Genomic DNA, 20,031 nt, shown 5'->3' with positions numbered 1-20,031 from the left:
AAAGCTATTACTTTTACCTTTACATGACATTGTCTGAAATTCACAATCCTGAAGTTTATTTGATAACTTTATGTGGAAATTTGTCAAAAGCTGTATATCACACTATATACTAATATCCTGCCTTATTTTCTTCCCCATTTGGATATGCTCCATGTGAGTTGTCACTTCATCATTTAAGAGGGGATTAATCAAACTAATCTTCTACTTTTTTAGATCTTTCTTTAATTAAAGTAAATCTTTGTTTGTTTATTCTGATCGTAAAACTAATCCTGCTGTTCCTTTATGGCCAGCTTCTCTGCAAGATAACAATGATTGTTTTGATTGCTTGCACTACATACACTCAACATGAACAGAATTCTAAAGCTGAGGTATTTAGAATGAGCAAGGTTAACAACTAAACAGAATATTTGTGGTGATGAGTGAGAGACAATAGAACAACATCTTCCTTTTAAAATCTACAGTCAATGGTACTTCATTTTACCCCATCTCCCTTCTCAAGTTCAATTGCTACAGTGTGAACTTTTTTAAATTTACCTGCAGCATTGATTCTCCATTGGTGGGACAAACAATATTATTTGAGTAAGATAGCATTCAGAATTAATATGCTACTCCTTTGAAATTACTGCATGTGCCTTAGCTAGAAACCTACGGAAGGTTTCCCCTTCAATGAATCTAGGCATCTTTTGTTCCAAGCTCTAAGATCTTTGAATCCCCCTCCACCAGTAGCACTGTCACGCCATTTTCTCCACTTATAACCCTAATTCTTTTATTTATGTTTGCAATTCATCCTCCATCCACTTTCATGACTAGCGGTTGGCATCGTACTCACTGGAGCTCCTTCTTGAATCAAATAATTCAGTCCTGAATAGGTACAGTATAAGGAGAGGCCTACATTATACCATAGTTGAGATTCATGGCATAGGATATTTGAAAATGCTTTTCAATAAAATATACTTTGAAGTAAATTTTCTAATTAATCTAAGAATTGGAAGCATAATATGACAATGTAAAGTCCTTCTGCATTTTGTGTGTGTTACTTTGGATTTCCAGCATCTGCAGATTTTCTTGTGTTACTGTATAAAGGGCAGCTGAGATTGAGAAACTGTGAGCTCATTTCACACTATTGGAGGTTTCTTTCCCTTGATGTCTTTCTTTTGTCTGAAGCTTGCTAGGCAAATTTATTCAATTGCCTTTGTCTGTTTCTAGGTTTGAATATGATCTGATCCTTAATTCTGATATAAACAGCAATCATCATCACCAATGGTTTTATTTTGAAGTGAGTGGAATGCGGAATGCTATTCCTTACCGATTCAATATTATCAACTGTGAAAAGTCTAATAGTCAATTCAACTATGGTAAGATATTACATTTTTAAATTATTGGTAGCTAACTATTTTATAAGCATTTAATTTTCTTTTTGGTCAAAATGCAGACCCGACAAAATTGAAAAACATCCTTTTTTAAAGCATTCAGTCATTGTTTAGATAGGAGATTCAGAGTGCTGAGCCCTCTTCTGTACTCCCTTTTCACCCTTGACATGTGTTCCTGTACATGGTTCTAACTCCATAACCAAGTTCGCAGATCACACCATGGTGGTTGGCCTGATCAGAGGGGTTGACGAGACGCCCTACAGAGATGAGGTCCAGCACCTGGCCACGTGGTGTACCGACAACAACCTGGCCCTTAACACCCAGAAGACCAAGGAGATCATTGTGGATTTCAGGCATGCTAGGAGCCACACTCACATCCCCATCTACATCAATGGAGCCGTAGTGGAGTGTGTATCAAGCTTCAAATTCCTTGGTGTCCACATTTCTGAGGATCTCACCTGGTCCTGAACTCCTCCATCCTGATCAAAAAGGCTCAACAGCACCTTTATTTCCTGCGGAGCATCAAGAAAGCTCACCTCTGTCCCAGGATACTGACGGACTTTACCGCCGTACCATTGAGAGCATACTCACCAACTGCATCTCAGTGTGGTATGGCAATTGTCCTGTATCGGACCGCAAAGCACTCCAGCGTGTGGTGAAAACTGCCCAGCGGATTATCGGCACCCAATTGCCCAACGTTGAGAACATTTACCATCTACGCTGCCTGGGCAGGGCAAAAAGCATTATCAAGGATGCACCTCACCCTAACCATGGACTTCTTACTCTCCTCCCATCTAGTAGGCGCTACAGGAGCCTCCACTCCCGCACCAGCAGGCACAGGAAGAGCTTCTTCCCTGAGACTGTGACCCTGCTGAACCTCACATCACAGCGCTAAGCAGTATTGCACCCATATTGTACTGTCTCAGTACTTTTATATTTGTATGCTGTAGCACTTACTAATTATGCGCAGTTATTTTGTAAATAACACTATTCTTTGCATTTCTGGTTAGATGCTAACTGCATTTCATTGGCTTTGTACCTGTACTCGGCATAATGACAATAAAGTTGAATCTAATCTAAATTATGACATAATTTTATTTTACCCCCACATGGTGAAAGATAATAATCAATCTCTTAATCACTGCAATGACTTTCTTGTATTTTGGATTGGGTTTTCCAGTTCATATTTTAAGCATATTCATTTTTCTTATGACATTGAACTGAACTGCAATTAAATATTCCTCGGCAGCTATTTCAAAGTTTCAAAGGTTCATTTAAATATCAGCGGATGTATAGAATATACAATCTGAAATTTGTACTCTTCACAATCATCAGTGATATTAAGTTTGTATGAGATCTTAGAATATCTTTGTCAGTACTCAAAGATGACTTGATTCAAATAATTCTAGTTGCTAAATCCCAACTAAACCTTTTATTTTGTCTTTGTACAGGTATTGTTGCCAATTATCGTGTAAGGGTATTTAGCAATTTAATTTAATATATAGATAGGATTTCTGCTTTAATGATTTTGTTTCTTAAATAACCTTGGAAGTATCATCTCCCTGCCTCGTCAACAGGGATAGAGTTTCTCCAGTCCTTAATTACCACTCCACGAGCCTCAGCATCCAGCACATCATTCTCCACAATTCCTGCCATCTTCAGTGGGACCTTGCACCAAACACATGTTTACCACTCCCCATCTCGCGACTTTCCATGGTATCGCTCCTTCCTGTCCATTCGTCTCTCCCCATTAATCTCCCTCCTGGCACTTATCCCTGTGAGTGGGATAAATGCTACACCTGCCCATTCGTTTCCTCCTTCCTCTCCATTCAGAGCCCCCAGCTGTCCTTCCAGATGAAGTAACACTTCGCCTGCAAGTTTGCCGGTGCTCCCGATGCAGTCTCCTCTACATCAATGAGACCCGACTTGTCAAGCACCTTCACTCCATCCGCAACATACAGGATTTCCCATGGCCAACCATTTGAATTCTAATCCCCATTCCCATTCCAACATGTTGGTCCATGGCCTCCTCTACTGCCATGATAAGGCCACTCTCAGGCTGAAGGATCAACAGCCCATATTCCGTTTGGGTAGCCTTAAACCTGATGGCATAAACATTGATTTCTTTAACGTCTGGTAAATTTTCCCCCTCCCCCTCACCTTTTTTCCATTCCCCACTCTGGCTTCCCTCTTGCCTCTTTTCTTCTCCTCACCTGCCTTTCACCTCCCACTGTTGACTCTCTTCCTTCCCTTTCTCCATGGTCTAGTCTCCTCTCCTAACAGATTCCTTCGTTTTAGTCTTTTACTTTTTCCACCTATCACCTCCCAGCTTCTTACCATCCCTCCTCCCCCATTCCACCTGCCACCCCCACCCCCCAACCTGGTTTAGCCTGTCACCTTCCAGCTTATACTTCTTCCCCCACCTTTTACTGGCTTCTTCCCTTTCCTGTCCAGTCATGGTGAAGGGTTTTGGCCCAAAACATCAACTGTTTATTCCTTTCCATAGGTACTGCCTGACCTGCTGAGTTCTTCCATCATTTTGTATGTGTTACTCTGGATTTCCAACAACTGCAGAATCTCTTGCATTTATACCTTGGAATTTGTTGATTTGGCCCAGCTTGTGTCAGAACAAAATCAGTTAATATCTTTTTTTTGAGGATTTTCAAATGGCTGTTAAATAGGAGAATAACTATTTTGCCATGGCTCTCCAATGTGTGGGTCTCCATCCACTTACATCCTCAGCAAAATAAATTTGTCAGGTATCTAAATCTAGAAAATCCCACTGTTTTCAGACATGGATATCATTATCAGTTTCAAAACCTGATCAAGATATCCAACATCAGCAGAATCTCATGTCTATCATAACTGCCTTGAGGTTTTTAATACTTATCATTTTTATTGAAATAGGTTTACAGGGCATAAACTATAATATACTGCCAGCAGCCCCATTTACTAACTCACACTTGTCACAGCAAGGTTCTGTACCACACACACATTCTCAAAGTATTTATTCTAGATCTCTCTAACCTACATTTAGCAGTGCGTTTAAGAGGTAGTGTAGTTCATCTTTATTTTGCATGCAACATTAGGCTACAAGTTAACATAAAAACATAGAATTCCAGATTATAATCACTCTCTGTATGCAGCAAAAAAGGTTCTTCCTCCATTTTCTGCTCTTCTATCTAGTGCTGCATCTTTTTTCCATCATTAAAATCTGTGCCCTGGTCGTTGATCCATCCTCCTTGCAATTCTGTTCATTGGCTTATCTAAACCTTTCTTGATCTTGTACATCTTTATCAAAATTTCTGTTAGCCTTTACTCCAAGGAGAGCAGCCCATATTCCCCAGCTGAGCCCTTTACCTGAAATTATTCTTGTAACCACTCGTCAGGTGTTTTCTCAAGTGTGGTAACTAGTATTGGGTGCACTACTCTAGATGCATAGATTGTAGGACCTCGAGAGTAGTAATCTCTGGGTTAGTCTTGGTGCCACATGCTAGTGGGTCCAGAATACAACAGTAGGCTGAATGAATGTGTGGCTGAAGAGCTGGTGCAGGAGCCAGGTATTCAGGCTCTTGTATCATTGGGATTTCTTTTGCAGTAGAGACAACCTGTACAAGAGCGGCATTAGGATCAATATCTGAGCAAGGCGATTTGCTTTTTCCATGAGGAAGGGTTTAAGTAAGATTGGCAGGGGGGTGGGATGAGATAGGGAACTCAGTGAGAATATAAGGGTTTGTGCAACAGCCTAAGCATGTAAGCCTAGCAATCATGACAACCGTGTTTATAATAAAAGGGCAGATAGAACCACTGGTTTAAATTGTGTCTGTTTCAATGCATATACCTGAACAGGTACGACAAAAAAACTAAGGCACAGATTGTCTACAGACTGATCTGGAAGGTTTGGTTGCATGGGATTCAGGGGAAGATTGCAAGGTGAATTAGAATTGGCTCAATGATAGGAAGAAAAGGTCAGCGATGAAACCTTTGTTATGTACATGACATAATTAGCACATTTGCTGATGACACTGGACAACAACGATTTTGCTTCCTGAATATCTTTAGGTGTATCTCATGAATTTTCGGTTACTGATCATGAAAATCACCATGAAATTTCCCTCTCATGCACCATTTTTAAAATAAAATTATGTTTATTATTTCAATTCATAATTCAAGTCAATTAACATGTTGCCTACAATGTAAGCTGGAAAGTTTCCTATCTTGTCCAGGCATGCTTGGGCATGCTTAGTTGGCCCGGCTGCTGCATGGCAGGACAGATTTTAGTAATAATTATTGGGTTCAGGACTGTAAGGGTGGAATTTGCTATCTCCAGGCACAAAAATTTCTATGAAGGATTTTGATATTTGAGACAGATGCTTCCCAGAATAACTGATGCCAAGATTAAGGAAAACATTTTTGTTGGTCCACACGTCAAACAGGTCATCAATGGCAGGCAATTTGAAAAATTTCTAGTGGGACCGGAGAAAATCACATGGAAAGCATTCAAGGAAGTTGTTGAAATTTTTCTCGGCATCTACAGAGCACCAAACTACATGCAGCTGGTTGAAAGTATGCTTCAATCATATAAAACCATGAAATGCAACATGTCACTAAAGATTCATTTTCTGCATTCCCATTTAGACTTCTTCCCTGCAAATCTTGGTGCTGTTAGTGACGAACATGGTGAAAGGTTTCACCAGGACATTGAGGTCATGGAGAAAAGATACCAGGGCAACTGGAATCCATCAATGCTGGCGAATTATTGTTGGACACTTAAGCGAGAAGCCTCAGACACTGAGTACAAATGAAAATCATTAACAAAATATTTTTAACTCAGTTAAACTATTGCAAAGCATCAGCACCATTATGCAATTAAACAGATTATATTCAATAAAAGTTAATTTGTTGTTTCTCCAAATTCCTACATGATACAAGTAGTCTGAAATTATATTTGTGTTCATCTTCAAGCAGTCTATCATAAACAAATAAAATTCTGAGGAAGCAACACTCTTGAAAAAATTTATTGTCCGGTGTGATACTAAATTAGGAGGCCTTGTCAATGGTGAAGCAGATTACAATGAATCGCAAAGAGACCTTGATCAGTTGGGAAGATGGACTGAGGAATGGCAAATGGACTTATAACTTAGATAACTGTGAGATGATGCATTTTCTGACAGTCAAAACAGGAGAGAACTTATAGAGTAAATGACCAGGAGTGTTGGTGGAACAGCAAGACTGGGAGTACAAGTGCACAGTTCACTGAAAGAGGCTACACAGTAGGCAGGATGGTGAAGAAGGAATTTAACATGCTGGCCTTCATCAGTCAGAACACTGAGTTTAGGAATAGAAACGTTTTGTGCAATTATGCAAGTTGTTGGTGAGATTGCACGGAGTTCTGTATAACCATATAACAATTACAGCACAGAAACAGGCCATCTCGGCCCTTCTAGTCCGTGCCGATCTCTTACTCTCACCTAGTCCCACCGACCTGCACTCAACCCATAAGCCTCCATTCCTTTCCTGTCCATATAGTTATCCAATTTAACTTTAAATGTCAACATCAAACCTGCCTCAACCACTTCTGCTGGAAGCTCGTTCCACACAGCTACCACTCTCTGAGTAAAGAAGTTCCCCCTCATGTTACCCCTAAACATTTGTCCTCTAATTCTCAACTCATGTCCTCTTGTTTGAATCTCCCCCACTCTCAATGGAAAAAGCCTATCTACGTCAACTCTATCTATCCCCCTCATAATTTTAAATACCTCTATCAAGTCCCCCCTCAACCTTCTACGCTTCAAAAAATAAAGACCCAACTTGTTCAACCTTTCTCTGTAACTTAGGAGATGAAACCCAGATAACATTCTAGTAAATCTTCTCTGTACTCTCAATTTTGTTGACATCTTTCCTATAATTCGGTGACCAGAACTGTACACAATACTCCAAATTTGGCCTTACCAATGCCTTGTACCATTTCAACATTACATCCCAATTCCTATACAATGCTCTGATTTATAAAGGCCAGCATACCAAAAGCTTTTTTTACCACCCTATCTACATGAGATTCTGCCTTCAGGGAACTATGCACCATTATTCCTAGATCCCTCTGTTCTACTGCATTCTTCAATGCCCTACCATTTACCATGTATGTCCTATTTTGATTAGTCTTACCAAAATATAGCACCTCACATTTATCAGCATTAAACTCCATCTGCCATCTTTCAGCCCACTCTTCTAACTGGTCTAAATCTCTGCAAGCTTTGAAAACCTACTTCATTATCCACAACTCCACCTATCTTAGTATCATCTGCATACTTATTCATCCAATTTACCACCCCTTCATCCAGATCATTAATATATATGACAAACAACACTGGACCCAGTTACAGATCCCTGAGGCACAACACTAGTCACCGGCCTCCAATCTGACAAACAGTTATCCACCACTACTCTCTGGCGTCTCCCATCCAGCCACTGCTGAATCCATTTTACTACTTCAATATTAATACCTAACGATTGAACCTTCCTAACTAACCTTCCGTGTAGAACCTTGTCAAATGCCTTACTGAAGTCCATATAGACAACATCCACCACTTTACCCTCGTCAACTTTCCTAGTAACCTCTTCAAAAAATTCAATAATATTTGTCAAACATGACTTTCCACACACAAATCCATGTTGACTGTTCCTAATCAGACCCTGTCTTTCTAGATAATTATATATACCATCTCTAAGAATACTTTCCATCAATTTACCTACCACTGACGTCAAACTCACAGGCCAATATTTGCTAGGTTTACCTTAGAACCCTTTTTAAACAATGGAACAACATGAGCAATATGCCAATCCTCCGGCACCATCCCCGTTTCTAATGACATTTGAAATATTTCTGTCAGAGTCCCTGCTATTTCTACACTAACATCCCTCAAGGTCCTAGGGAATATCCTGTCAGGACCCGGAAACTTATCCACTTTTGTATTCCTTAAAAGTGCCAATACTTCCTCTTCTTTAATCATCATAGTTTCCATAACTACCCTACTTGTTTCCTTTACCTTACACAATTCAATATCTTTCTGCTTAGTGAATACCGAAGAAAAGAAATTATTCAAAATCTCCCCGATCTTCTTTGGCTCCGCACATAGCCGTCCACTCTGATTCTCTAAGGGACCAATTTTATCCCCCACTATCCTTTTGCTATTAATATAACTGTAGAAACCCTTTGGATTTATTTTCACCTTACTTGCCAAAGCAACCTTATATCTTCTTTTAGCTTTTCTAATTTCTTTCTTAAGATTCTTTTTATATTCTTTATATTCCCCGAGCACCCCATTTACTTCATGCTGCCTGTATTTATTGTAGATTTCTCTCTTTTTCCGAACCAAGTTTCCAATATCCCTTGAAAACCATGGCTCTCTCAGACTTAACCTTTCCTTTCAATCTAACAGGAACAGAAAGATTCTGTACCCTCAAAATTTCACCTTTAAGTGACCTCCATTTCTCTATTACATCCTTCCCATAGAACAAATTGTCCCAATCCACTCCTTCTAAATCCTGTTGCATCTCCTCAAAGTTAGCCTTTCTCCAATCAAAAATCTCAACCCTGGTTCCAGTCCTATCCTTCTCCATAGTTATATTGAAACTAATGGCATTGTGTTCACTGGACCCGAAGTGCTCCCCAACACATACCTCTGTCACCTGACCTATCTCATTCCCTCACAGATCCAACACTGCCCCTTCTCTAGTTGGTACCACTATGTATTGCTGCAAAAAACTATCTTGCACACAGTTTACAAACTCCAGACCATCCAGCCCTTTTACAGAATGGGTTTTCCAGTCTATGTGTGGGAAATTAAAATCTCCCACAATCACAACCTTGTGCTTACTACAAATACCTGCTATCTCCACCTTGTGCTTACTACAAATATCTGCTATCTCCACCTTGTGCTTACTACAATTACCTGCTATGTCCACCTTGTGCTTACTACAAATACCTGCTATCTCCACCTTGTGCTTACTACAAATACCTGCTATCTCCACCTTGTGCTTACTACAAATATCTGCTATGTCCAGCTTGTGCTTACTACAAATACCTGCTACCTGTGTACAGTCTGTTTGCAGGAAAGACACTGCAAGTTGGAGAGGGTGCAGAAGAGATTTATGAGAAAGCTAACTGGACTAGAGGGTCTGAGTTTTAGGGAGAGGTTGACCATGCTGGGACTTCATTGCTTGGAAAATGAGGGCTGACCTTAAGGAAATTTATAAAATCATGAGGGGTATGGATGAGGTGGAAGGTCATAGTCTTCACCCCAATGTTGGGGAGTCTTGAACTAGAATGCACAGATACAAGAGGGACAAGATTTAAAAAAGACCTGAGTGATAACTTCTTTACTCAAAGGGTAGTGAGTAGCGAGAATGAGCTGCCAGCAGTAGTGGTTGTGGTGGGTACAATTGCAACATTTAAGAGTTAATTGGATAAATACATGGAGGGAAGGAGCTTGGGGGGGGTGGTTCTGGGACTATAAAAGACGATGCAGTGGTTAGCATGGACTAGTCGTGATGAAGGGCTGTTTTAGTGCTGTATTAGTCTATGACTATGTTTCATAAAGGCTCAACATAGCCTTCCTGCTTTTATGCTTTTTCTGGATTTTTACAAACTGTGCTTTCAATGTATACTGCTACTTTCAAAAAGGATACACATATCCAGCTCACCGTGTACCTTCACACCATTCAGAACTGCATCATTTATACTTTTTATACTCTTGACCTTTCTGCTGAACTGCATCACTTCATACTTGTCGCTATTAACTTTCATCTGCTGCTTGCTTGCCAGTTCTTTCTGTCAATCTATATCTCAAGTTTGGAAATTTTACCCTGCACAATCCATGTTCAACTTATTAATAAGCATTAAAAATCTGATTTTACTGCCAGCCCCTCCAGAAGTTTGTTTACAACTCTGCCTTCTGCTCTTAAGCCAATTCATTATCCATGCTGCCATTGATACCTTTATCCCTGGTCTTCAATTTTGCTGACCAGCTATTCAGCCTTCTCAGTTATCACATCAAAAACCCGCAGGAGGACAGTTAAACACAATTTGTATTTTACAAATCTGTGTGGGCTCTCTTTTATTTGCTCAATATTTCCACTTTTTCCCTGATTGATGTTTCTAAGATCTTGCCCACTATTAAGTTATACTGATCAGACGATAGTTACACACTTTTTAGTCAAGGGTGTCATGTTTGCTGGTGGTTGTCACTTCTATGTATGTAGGGAACAATGAAAATAATGATAGGCCTGTCTACAATTTTCTGTTTCCTTCAGCAACCATGGATGTACTCCATCCATTGTAAGTGTCATTAAGCATTGGCTACCTATCTAGTATGTTCCTCTTAGCATGTCCTGTCTGTTATCTCAACTGTCTCCATTTCTGCTGAGATCTTTACAACATTAAGTTCCTCAGTGAAAAGTGATTTAAAAATTGCTCAATACAGGCCCCCTCCATGTTATGGTAGGGTTCTGTTTCTGTGAACTGTGTGTTATCTGGACAGTTCACAAATCAATAATTCGATCACGAGTCAAGTTTCCACATGGTAGAAGATTGCTATAGCCCTGCAGCAGTTGGCTATTCCATCCTGCCAGTTGTTTATATGTATGAGTGGTACATATTAGTCAGGTTTACATAAGCTGGGGAGGACTTGTAGGTTTATCAACCATCCTCTGACCCTATCTCTCTTTCTACTATCTACTTGTTAATACATACCTGTGCAACGTAATTGATTCCAATGTGTGCTAACTGCCTTCCTGTTTCTTTTCTACTTGCTTCTGGGCCATTTTGTTGGTTTCATATGAGTTTTTTATTTGAAAAGTGTATTTCAGTATTACCCATTCCTTATTTCTACCTCTTTGCCATCCAGTGAGTTCTAATGTTATTTCCTACACCTTCTATCATTATGGGAATATAATTTACTCTGTACTTGAAGCAATCTTTCATAGATCATCTGTTCTATTTTACATGCCAATCCATGGTTGCACATGATGCTAGCTAGCCACATTTTTCATTGCAGTTCAACTTTAGATTCCTCTTACCTATTTCTATTACTATCTAAATCTTATGAGACTATGTTCCCCACTGACATTTGCTTCAATTGGCCCTTTCATTCCGCAGAACCAGATCCAACTTCTTTCTTGACGGACCAAAAAGATACTGTTCACAAGCTGTTCTGAACACCATCAGAAATTTCTCTCTTTGTGGTTTAGTCTTTTGTCATGATAAAATCAACAGAATAGAAAGTACAGGAAAATCTCACATTGTTTAATTTATGAAGTGCACTGAGGAGCAATGGTATTTATACTTCTATCCATAAGTACGCTGAAATCACATTTTCTTTTGAAAGGTATGCATCCCCTAATGTATTCAGTCCAAGAAGCCATGCTTGGAAGACCACGGTGGGTTCGAACTGGAACAGACATCTGTTACTACAAGTAAGAGAGAGAGTGTGTGTGTGTGTGTGTGTGTGTTCTTCTGTATATATACAGGACTATATTTCATTGCATAATTTTATTTTCCTTTTTTCAGTTTACTGCTGACTATTTCACTGAAATTTGTTCCTTTCTTAACCATGAAATTATAGATTTTTAGTTTATTTAGTTTAATTTTGCCTTCCTTGCAAGGAAGAAATAGTTATTTTATCTGCAGTTCACTCTCTTGGTGAAGGTCATGGCTCTATTTTACAATCACTGCCACACTCATTAATATTCCAAAAACTTGACAATATTTTCATTTTTGGTTCATCTCAGCTTTCTGAAGCTTCAGGATTTCAGATAAGATGAGGATTCTTCCCTTCTAGCCTTTGGGTTCTTAGGGATAATATATCTTGCATTTAATTTAATTAGAAAAAGGAAAGCAGGAATTAGCTGAAAAACCCTGTTAGAATCGAATTAAGGGTTCACTGACAAAATTTGTAGCTAGTTGGTTCACATTAAGGACAAAAGTTAAGCTGTTTACCGTGTGTAGGTGTGTATTAAGCTATATTTTGTGGCATTTTCTGTGTTACCTGGAGCTTACAATTAATTTAATTCAAGGTTCATTTATTATCAAAGTATACAACTCTGAAATTCTTCTTCTCCCGATAGCCACGAACCAAGAAAGAAAAGAAAGGTAGCACGAGAGGCATGAACCCCAAAATCCCTCCTCACCGCACAAAAAAAAGAACTAAAACCTAACAGGCACATCAACCCTCCAAATCCCTCTCCCCCACACACAAAAAAAGAGAAAAATCGGGTGAAAAACACAGAATACAAAAAAACCGTGAGACTGAAAAAAAGTTGACAGTCCAAGTCCATATCAAAACCGCAGAAAATCTGGCCAACATTCTCCCTCTTCGTAGCAGAGTGATCTCACCAGCAATAAAAAGGCAGTCTCCTGTCTCCATGCAGAGCGATCTCACCAGTGATAAAAAGGCAGATGTTCCTGTGCCCACATGAAGCAATTGCAAACAAGGCACCACAGCAGCTATACTTCATGAGGAATTTGAGGAATGTCACCAAAGATTCTCAGAAATGGAGAGCATTCTAATTGGTTGCATCGCTGTCTGGTATGGAGAGGCCACTGCACAGGATTGGAAAAAGCAGTAGAAGGTTATAAACTCTGTCAGCTCTATCATGGGCACAAGCCTCTCTACCATTGAGGAAGTCTTCAAAAGGCGATGCCTCAAAATGGCAACATCCATCATTAAGGACCCCATCACCCAGGGCATCCCCCTTCTCATTTGAAATGGTTCTGTTTATTATCAGAGAATGTATACAGTATACAACCTGAAATACTTAGGCAGACATCCATGAAAAACAGAAGAAGCCCAAAAGAATGAATGACAGAAAAGTGTTTGAACTCCAGAGTTCCCTCTCCCCTCTCCCTCACGCAAGCAGCATCAAGCATGAACACATTAACCTCCCCCTCCCCCCATTCATTTCAGCAAAAATCATCAGTGCCCACCACCCATCAAGCAATGGCAAAGCACCCAAAGAGGGAGCATGATCTGCAGTCAACAAAAACTGTTGTTTACCCGATAGTTCGATATGTCACTGGCTGGCACGCATTCTTGTTCTCTCTCTCTCTCTCTCTCTCTTCTCTCTCTCTCTCTCTCTCTCTCTCTCTCTCTCTCGCTCTCTCTCTCGCTCACTCACTCTCTCACTCTGTCTCACTAACAAGGGACAGAGTTGTCACCCATTTTGCAGCAAAAGGGTAGAAGTACAGTCACTGTTATGCTGCTACAATCTGCTGCGTCACTTGTTATTCCGAGATTCTCTGACTCAAGAATCGGCAGTAAACTCTCCCCACCATCGAGAGAAAGAGAGAGAATGCAATTGCTTGACAACAGACACCTCCGTCCACATATCTGCTGTAGCAAAATCCTGATATGTCTTCTCCTGTGACACTTCAGTCAGCAACATTAGCCTGGAATCAGTTGTCCACGGGGTTGCACCCTGGGGGTGGTATTATCCACGCCCCGCCTGGAGAATGTCCGAAAACGGCTGGCCAGTGAGCTCCAGGATTAGGAACTCAACTGCTGTTAAAGTAAATGCAGTTTGAGTGGCGCTGCAGATCAGGACCGCAATAGAACCCCAACCACCTAGAAAAGGCAAAAAAGAGACATTAAAGAGAGGAACGCAAACACGAGGAGATCTGCAGATGCTGGAATTTCAAGCAACACACGTAAAAATTGCTGGTGAACGCAGCAGGCCAGGCAGCATCTCTAGGAGGAGGTACAGTCGACGTTTCAGGCTGAGACCCTTTTTATGTGTGTTGCTTAAAGAGAGGAATTTAAGCTGTTTCCGCAGATAGCTTAAAGAGGCAGCCACTTGGTGCCATCTTAATTCCGTCCACATTGCTACTATCAAGGAGGAGGTACAGGAGCCTGAAGACACACGCTGAACGTTTCAGGAGCAGCTTCTTCCTCCCCACCATCAGATTTGTGAAAGGACAACAAAATCATGACCACTACCTCAGTATTTTTCTGCTCCCTTTTTGCACTAGTTATTTAATATTTTTTACTGTGTTACATGGTAATTTATAGTTTTTTATGTATTGCAATGAACTGCTGCAACAAAACAATAAATTTCACAACATATGTCAGTGATATGTAACTTGATTGCAATTCTGATTATAAAATTGTTTACTTAATCTTAGGAGTCCATTGTGTTTGCAAGAATACATTTTCCTACTGTCTGCTCTGACATTTCTGTTGCATCTATTCTTGTGATGAGGTTGTCCACTCCAGGATATTTCAGATTTCCTCTTTTTGCAGAAAACGGGACCCCCCCCCCCCCCACTGCTATCAGTCAGCCTGCATCACATTTATTTCCCGTTCTTCTGTCCTCATCCCATACTGCCCTTACCGGATATAGCATGGATTGAGATTCCCTCATCCTCACCTGCCAACCTATAAGCCTTCACATCCAGCATCTCATTCTTTACTAGTTCCACTGTCCCCAGTGGGATTCCACCACTCGGCATAAGTTCCCACTCTCTTCCATCCCCTCTCCATTTTCCATAGGGATCACTCTCTCCATGACTTACTTATTTGTTTGACCTACCCTGCCAATTCCCCTCAAAGCACTGATCCCTGCAACCACGTTAAATGTTACACCTGCCCCTACACCTCCCTCACCACCATTCAGGGCCCTAAACACTTCTTCCAAGTGTGGTAATCTTCACATGTCAGTCCCTTGGTATAATTTATTGTATCTGGTGTTCCTAGTGTGGCTTCCTTTATATCAGTAAGACCAGATACAGATTGAGAGATTGTTTCATCAAGCACCTTTGCTTGTCTACTATAATAGCCAGGCTCTGTCAGTGGCCAGCAATTTTAATTCCACTTCCCATTCCCACACCAACATGTCTGTCCACAGCCGCATCTAATACCAAGTTGAGGCTAGACGCCGATAAGAGGAACAGAACCTCACTTTCCTCCTTGATAGTCCGCAATCTGATGGCATGAACATCAATTTCTCTAAATTCTACGACACTCTGTGAGCTTCTTCCTTTCCCTTATCCCAGTGATCCCATCACCACTTTCCCCTTCCCCATCCTCTTGGTCTAGCCATCTCACTCAGATTCCGCCCTCTGGTTCCCCTCCTCACCTCCTTCTGCTTATTCTGTGGTCACTACCCTCTTCTATCAGGTTCCATCTTCTTCAGGCTTTTGTCACTTTGTCACTTACACTTATCATCTCCCAGCTTTTTACATCATTCCCTCTCTTTCCCTCCCACATCTGCTTGTCATTCTGGTCATCTGGATTCACCTTTCTCCCACCTTTCATACTGGCTATCTCACCTCTTTCCTTCCAGTCCTGATGAAAGGTCTCAACCCAAAATGTCAACTGTCCATTTCCCTCCATATTTGCTGCCTAATCTACTGAATTCCTCCAGCATTTCTTATGTCACTCCAGACTTCCAGCATCTGTAGTCTCTCTTATGACTCCATTGCCCTTATTACAGTTCATAGTAAAATTGCTAGGTTTTTTTTAGCAGAATACGAGTCACTAAACTTCCAGTTCCAATGATTTAAGATCCACAAGCATATACAGGCTTAGCTATTTTGTTTAGATTAATCATTGTTGGCAATAATTGACTGATGTAAACATTATCCACTTTTCTTAAGAGGATATACTTGCATTAGAGTCTTTTCACTTTCAATAATTGAGGAGGATTAAAAAATGATAAGAAGCACATGAGGAACTCTTAGCGGATCAGGCAATATCTGTGCTTCTAGAAATGGTTTTAACACTTGGGACCTTTAATCTTTAATAAGAAAGGATCCACTCCCCTTGTTATTTCAAAGTATCTTTGATTAAAGATACAGTGTTTCATTTGTAATAACTTGTTCACCTAATCCTCAGATTTTCTCTTCAACTCAATTTAAGGTTAATACTTAACAGCACAATTATCTTTTTAATAATATCTATTTTCTCCATTAACAACTTCTGCAGACCACAGTCAAATCAGTTTTAACTGTGGAATCATACTCCTGAAAATAGTAAATTAGTGTTACAAGTATTAAGATTGCTCTTCTGTCTTTCTCAGTACTTTATACTTTATTGTCGCCAAACAATTGGTACTAGAACGTACAATCATCACAGCGATATTTGATTCTGCGCTTCACACTCCCTAGATTACAAATATTAAATATTAAAAATAGTTATCATTAGTAAATATTAAAAATTTAAATTATAAATCATAAATAGATAATAGAGAAATGGGAAGTAAGGTAGTGCAAAAAAAACCGAGAGGCAGGTCCAGATATTTGGAGAGTACGGCCCAAATCTGGGTCAGGATCCGTTCAGCAGTCTTATCACAGTCGGAAAGAAGCTGTTCCCAAATCTGGTTGTATGAGTCCTCAAGCTCCTGAACCTTCTCCCGGAGGTAAGAGGAATGAAAAGTGTGTTGGCTGGGTGGGTCGTGTCCTTGATTATCCTGGCACCACTGCTCCGACAGCGTGCGGTGTAAAGTGAGTCCACGAATGGAAGATTGGTTTGTGTGATGTGCTGCGCCATGTTCACGATCTTCTGCAGCTTCTTTTGGTCCTGGACAGGACAACTTCCATACCAGGTTGTGATGCACCCTAGAAGAATGCTTTCTACGGTGCATCTATAAAAATTAATGAGGGTTTTAGGGGACAGGCCAAATTTCTTTAGTTTTCTCAGGAAGTAAAGGCGCTGGTGGGTGAGTACATGAGTTGAATTGTATTCACCTTCGAGATAGTAAAAGTCCAACAGCCAGACCTTCAGAATAGGATGGCATATATAATTGGCATGGGAGCTGCACAACATTATCAACAGAACTTTAATCTTCTGTTCACAACAATACATTAGAGGAGGTTTAGAGCCCCAAAAAAACCTTGGGCACAGCATTTTCCAACTGACCACAAATTTTATCTGAAGCAAAGTATCTAATTTATTATAAATAGCTTGTGGTTTGAACTGCTCAATTTAGCACAATTAGCTTTTGTTTGGATTCCATGGTTTCTATTTTGCTGGTATATTGTAAACATACGTGGCACTGGTAATGATTAAAGAAAATGTAATTATTAACCTGCCTTTCTAGTGCACGAGTGTAAACATTATCTATAATAAAATGCTGCATATTTCGTGTTTACCAGGATTTATTTTAATCATATTTACCCCCTGGCTACATGTCAATTCCTCCAATGATAATTACATTCTCCATTTTCCAATAAATTCAACACAAATATATAGGCTGAAATACCAATGCTTCTTTAGATGAGTTATTAAACTAAAATTTCTTTTACCATCATGGTGAACATAAAAGGTTCTATGGGTTCTGAAGGAGAGGAAGGTTCCTAGAGCTTCAGTTAGCTAATTGTCTGGCTGTTACCACATTTCAATTTATTGATCATCTTGTGGGCAAATTGGCTGTAACACTTTCATGATTGTTAGTGATTTAAACTCACAAAATACTTGAGGCTTTGGGACATTGCAAGGCTATCACGAGTTGTCATCCTTTCATTTACTTGGGAACAATCTGAATTTGTCAAATGAGTGTTTACATTATTCCACTTTGTAGTTCCCAGCTTCTCAGATATTGTGAAGAATATATACAAGGGTGTTGTCAGAACAGGGAATTTTTGGGTATTAGGAAGAATCAGTAAAGCTGCTCTAAATCAGTAAAGGGGCAGGGGCTCTGGAACTCTCTGCTTGAAAGAGTGGTAGAAGTAGAAACCATAAATGAATTAATACTGGGGAGAAAAAAGATCATTACCCCAACACATCCGAAGATGCCAGCCCTTTAAAATGCACTGATTTTTGCTCCTACCCTGACTTCCTGCTTCCATTGGCAGCGATTTATTTACTAATCACTGGTGTGAAGTGTTTTTTCCAGTTTTACTTTAAAGACAAAACACCAATAAGTTGCCATGTTTCCTTATTTTTACGTTCCCTAGCCAGTTTATAAGCTAAACAGAAAATTATTCTTAAGAAAATCCAACCGAAAAAGGTAACTTTTCTGAAGTTTTGCAAGGCAGAGGCAAATATGTTTTAATAAAAAGGAGCAAGTAATTTATTTAGTACAAGATGTTAATCAGGAAAGTGAAATATCTTTCTGAAAATTAGATTTCAACCTGATATGAGTGAATTGATTATCCAATCCGTTCCAATGGAACCAAACATGGTAAATAATGAATTGTTGTCCAACTAAAAATTAATCAATGATCTAGCTATCTATCTGCAATCAATGTGCTGAAAAGTGCAAATTGTGAAATATCTTAACATAGTTATTCCTTTCCTTTGTAGGAATCATTTCTCCAGAAGCTCAATTGCAGCAGGTGGTCAGAAAGGAAAATCGTATTACACACTGACATTTACAATGACTTTTACTCATAAGGATGATGTGTGCTACTTTGCTTATCACTATCCATATACATACTCTACCTTGCAGGTAACGTGCATAAAATGTTGAACTGCAATTTTTATTTGTAAAGTAGGTAATGCAGCTGTTACCTGCATGTTATGTAGTGTGTGGTGGTTATACATTGCTGCCTTCAAAATCTAAATACAATTTTTAAGTCCTATAAGAAGTCTTAGCTTCATGTTGAAAGTCTGTTTAGTTTTTCTTGCAGATACTGAAAGCAGAAACATAGAAAACCTACAGCACAATACAGGCCCTTCGGCCCACAAAGTTGTGCCGAACATGTCCCTACCTTAGAAATTACTAGAGTAATAGCCCTCTATTTTTCAAAGCTCCATGTACCTATCCAAAAGTGTCTTAAAAGATCCTATCGGATCCGCCTCCACCATTCTACGCACTCACCACTCTGCGTAAAAAACTTACCCCTGACATCTCCTCTGTACCTACTCCCCAGCACCTTAAACCTGTACCATCCTGTGGCAGCCATTTCAGCCCTGGGAAAAACCCTCTGACTATCTACACGATCAATGCCTCTCATCATCTTATACTCCTCTATCAGGTCACCTCTCATCCTCCGTCACTCCAAGGAGAAAAGGCCGAGTTCACTCAACCTGCTTTCATAAGGCATGCTCCCTAATTTAGGCAACATCCTTGTAAATCTCTTCTGCACACTTTCTATGCTTTCCATATCCTTCCTGTAGTGAGGCAACCAGACCCGAGCACAGTACTCCAAGTGGGCTCTGACCAGGGTCCTATATAGCTGCAACATTACCTCTCAGCTCCTAAATTCAATTCCACGATTCATGAAGGCCAATACACCGTATGCCTTCTTAACCACAGAGTCAACCTGCGTGGCTGCTTTGAGCATCCTATGGATTTGGACCCCAAGATCCATCTGATCCTCCACAGTCCCAAGAGTCTTACCATTAATACTATATTCTGCCATCATATTTGACCTACCAAAATGAACCACTTCACACTTATCTGGGTTGAACCCCATCTGCCACTTCTTAGTCCAGTTTTGCATCCTGTCGGTGTCCTGCTGTAACCTCTGACAGCCCTCCACACTATCCACAACTCCCCCAACCTTTGTGTCATCAGCAAACTTACTGACCCATCCCTCCACTTCCTCATCCGGGTCATTTATAAAAATCATGAAGAGTAAGGGTCCCAGAACAGATCCCTGAGGCACACCACTGGTCACCGACCTCCATGCAGAATATGACCCATCTACAACCACTCTTTGGCT

At 40.1% G+C, this 20,031-nt stretch overlaps 1 protein-coding gene across 7 annotated transcripts in view; it reads left to right on the top strand.

The window, feature by feature from the left end:
* The window catches only part of agtpbp1 (ATP/GTP binding carboxypeptidase 1), a 265,211-nt gene that overhangs the window by 169,310 nt on the left and 75,870 nt on the right, over positions 1-20,031 (top strand). For all 7 annotated transcript variants that reach the window (XM_063068825.1, XM_063068822.1, XM_063068824.1 and 4 more), the window contains 3 exons: positions 1,207-1,355; positions 11,756-11,843; positions 18,668-18,812. In XM_063068825.1, the coding sequence (XP_062924895.1) occupies positions 1,207-1,355; positions 11,756-11,843; positions 18,668-18,812 (382 nt within the window). The remainder of the gene's footprint in view (positions 1-1,206; positions 1,356-11,755; positions 11,844-18,667; positions 18,813-20,031) is intronic.

This window comes from Mobula hypostoma, chromosome 16 (assembly GCF_963921235.1).
Source record: "Mobula hypostoma chromosome 16, sMobHyp1.1, whole genome shotgun sequence".
Lineage (NCBI taxonomy): Eukaryota > Metazoa > Chordata > Chondrichthyes > Myliobatiformes > Myliobatidae > Mobula > Mobula hypostoma.
This window is presented reverse-complemented; position numbering and strand designations above follow the sequence as displayed.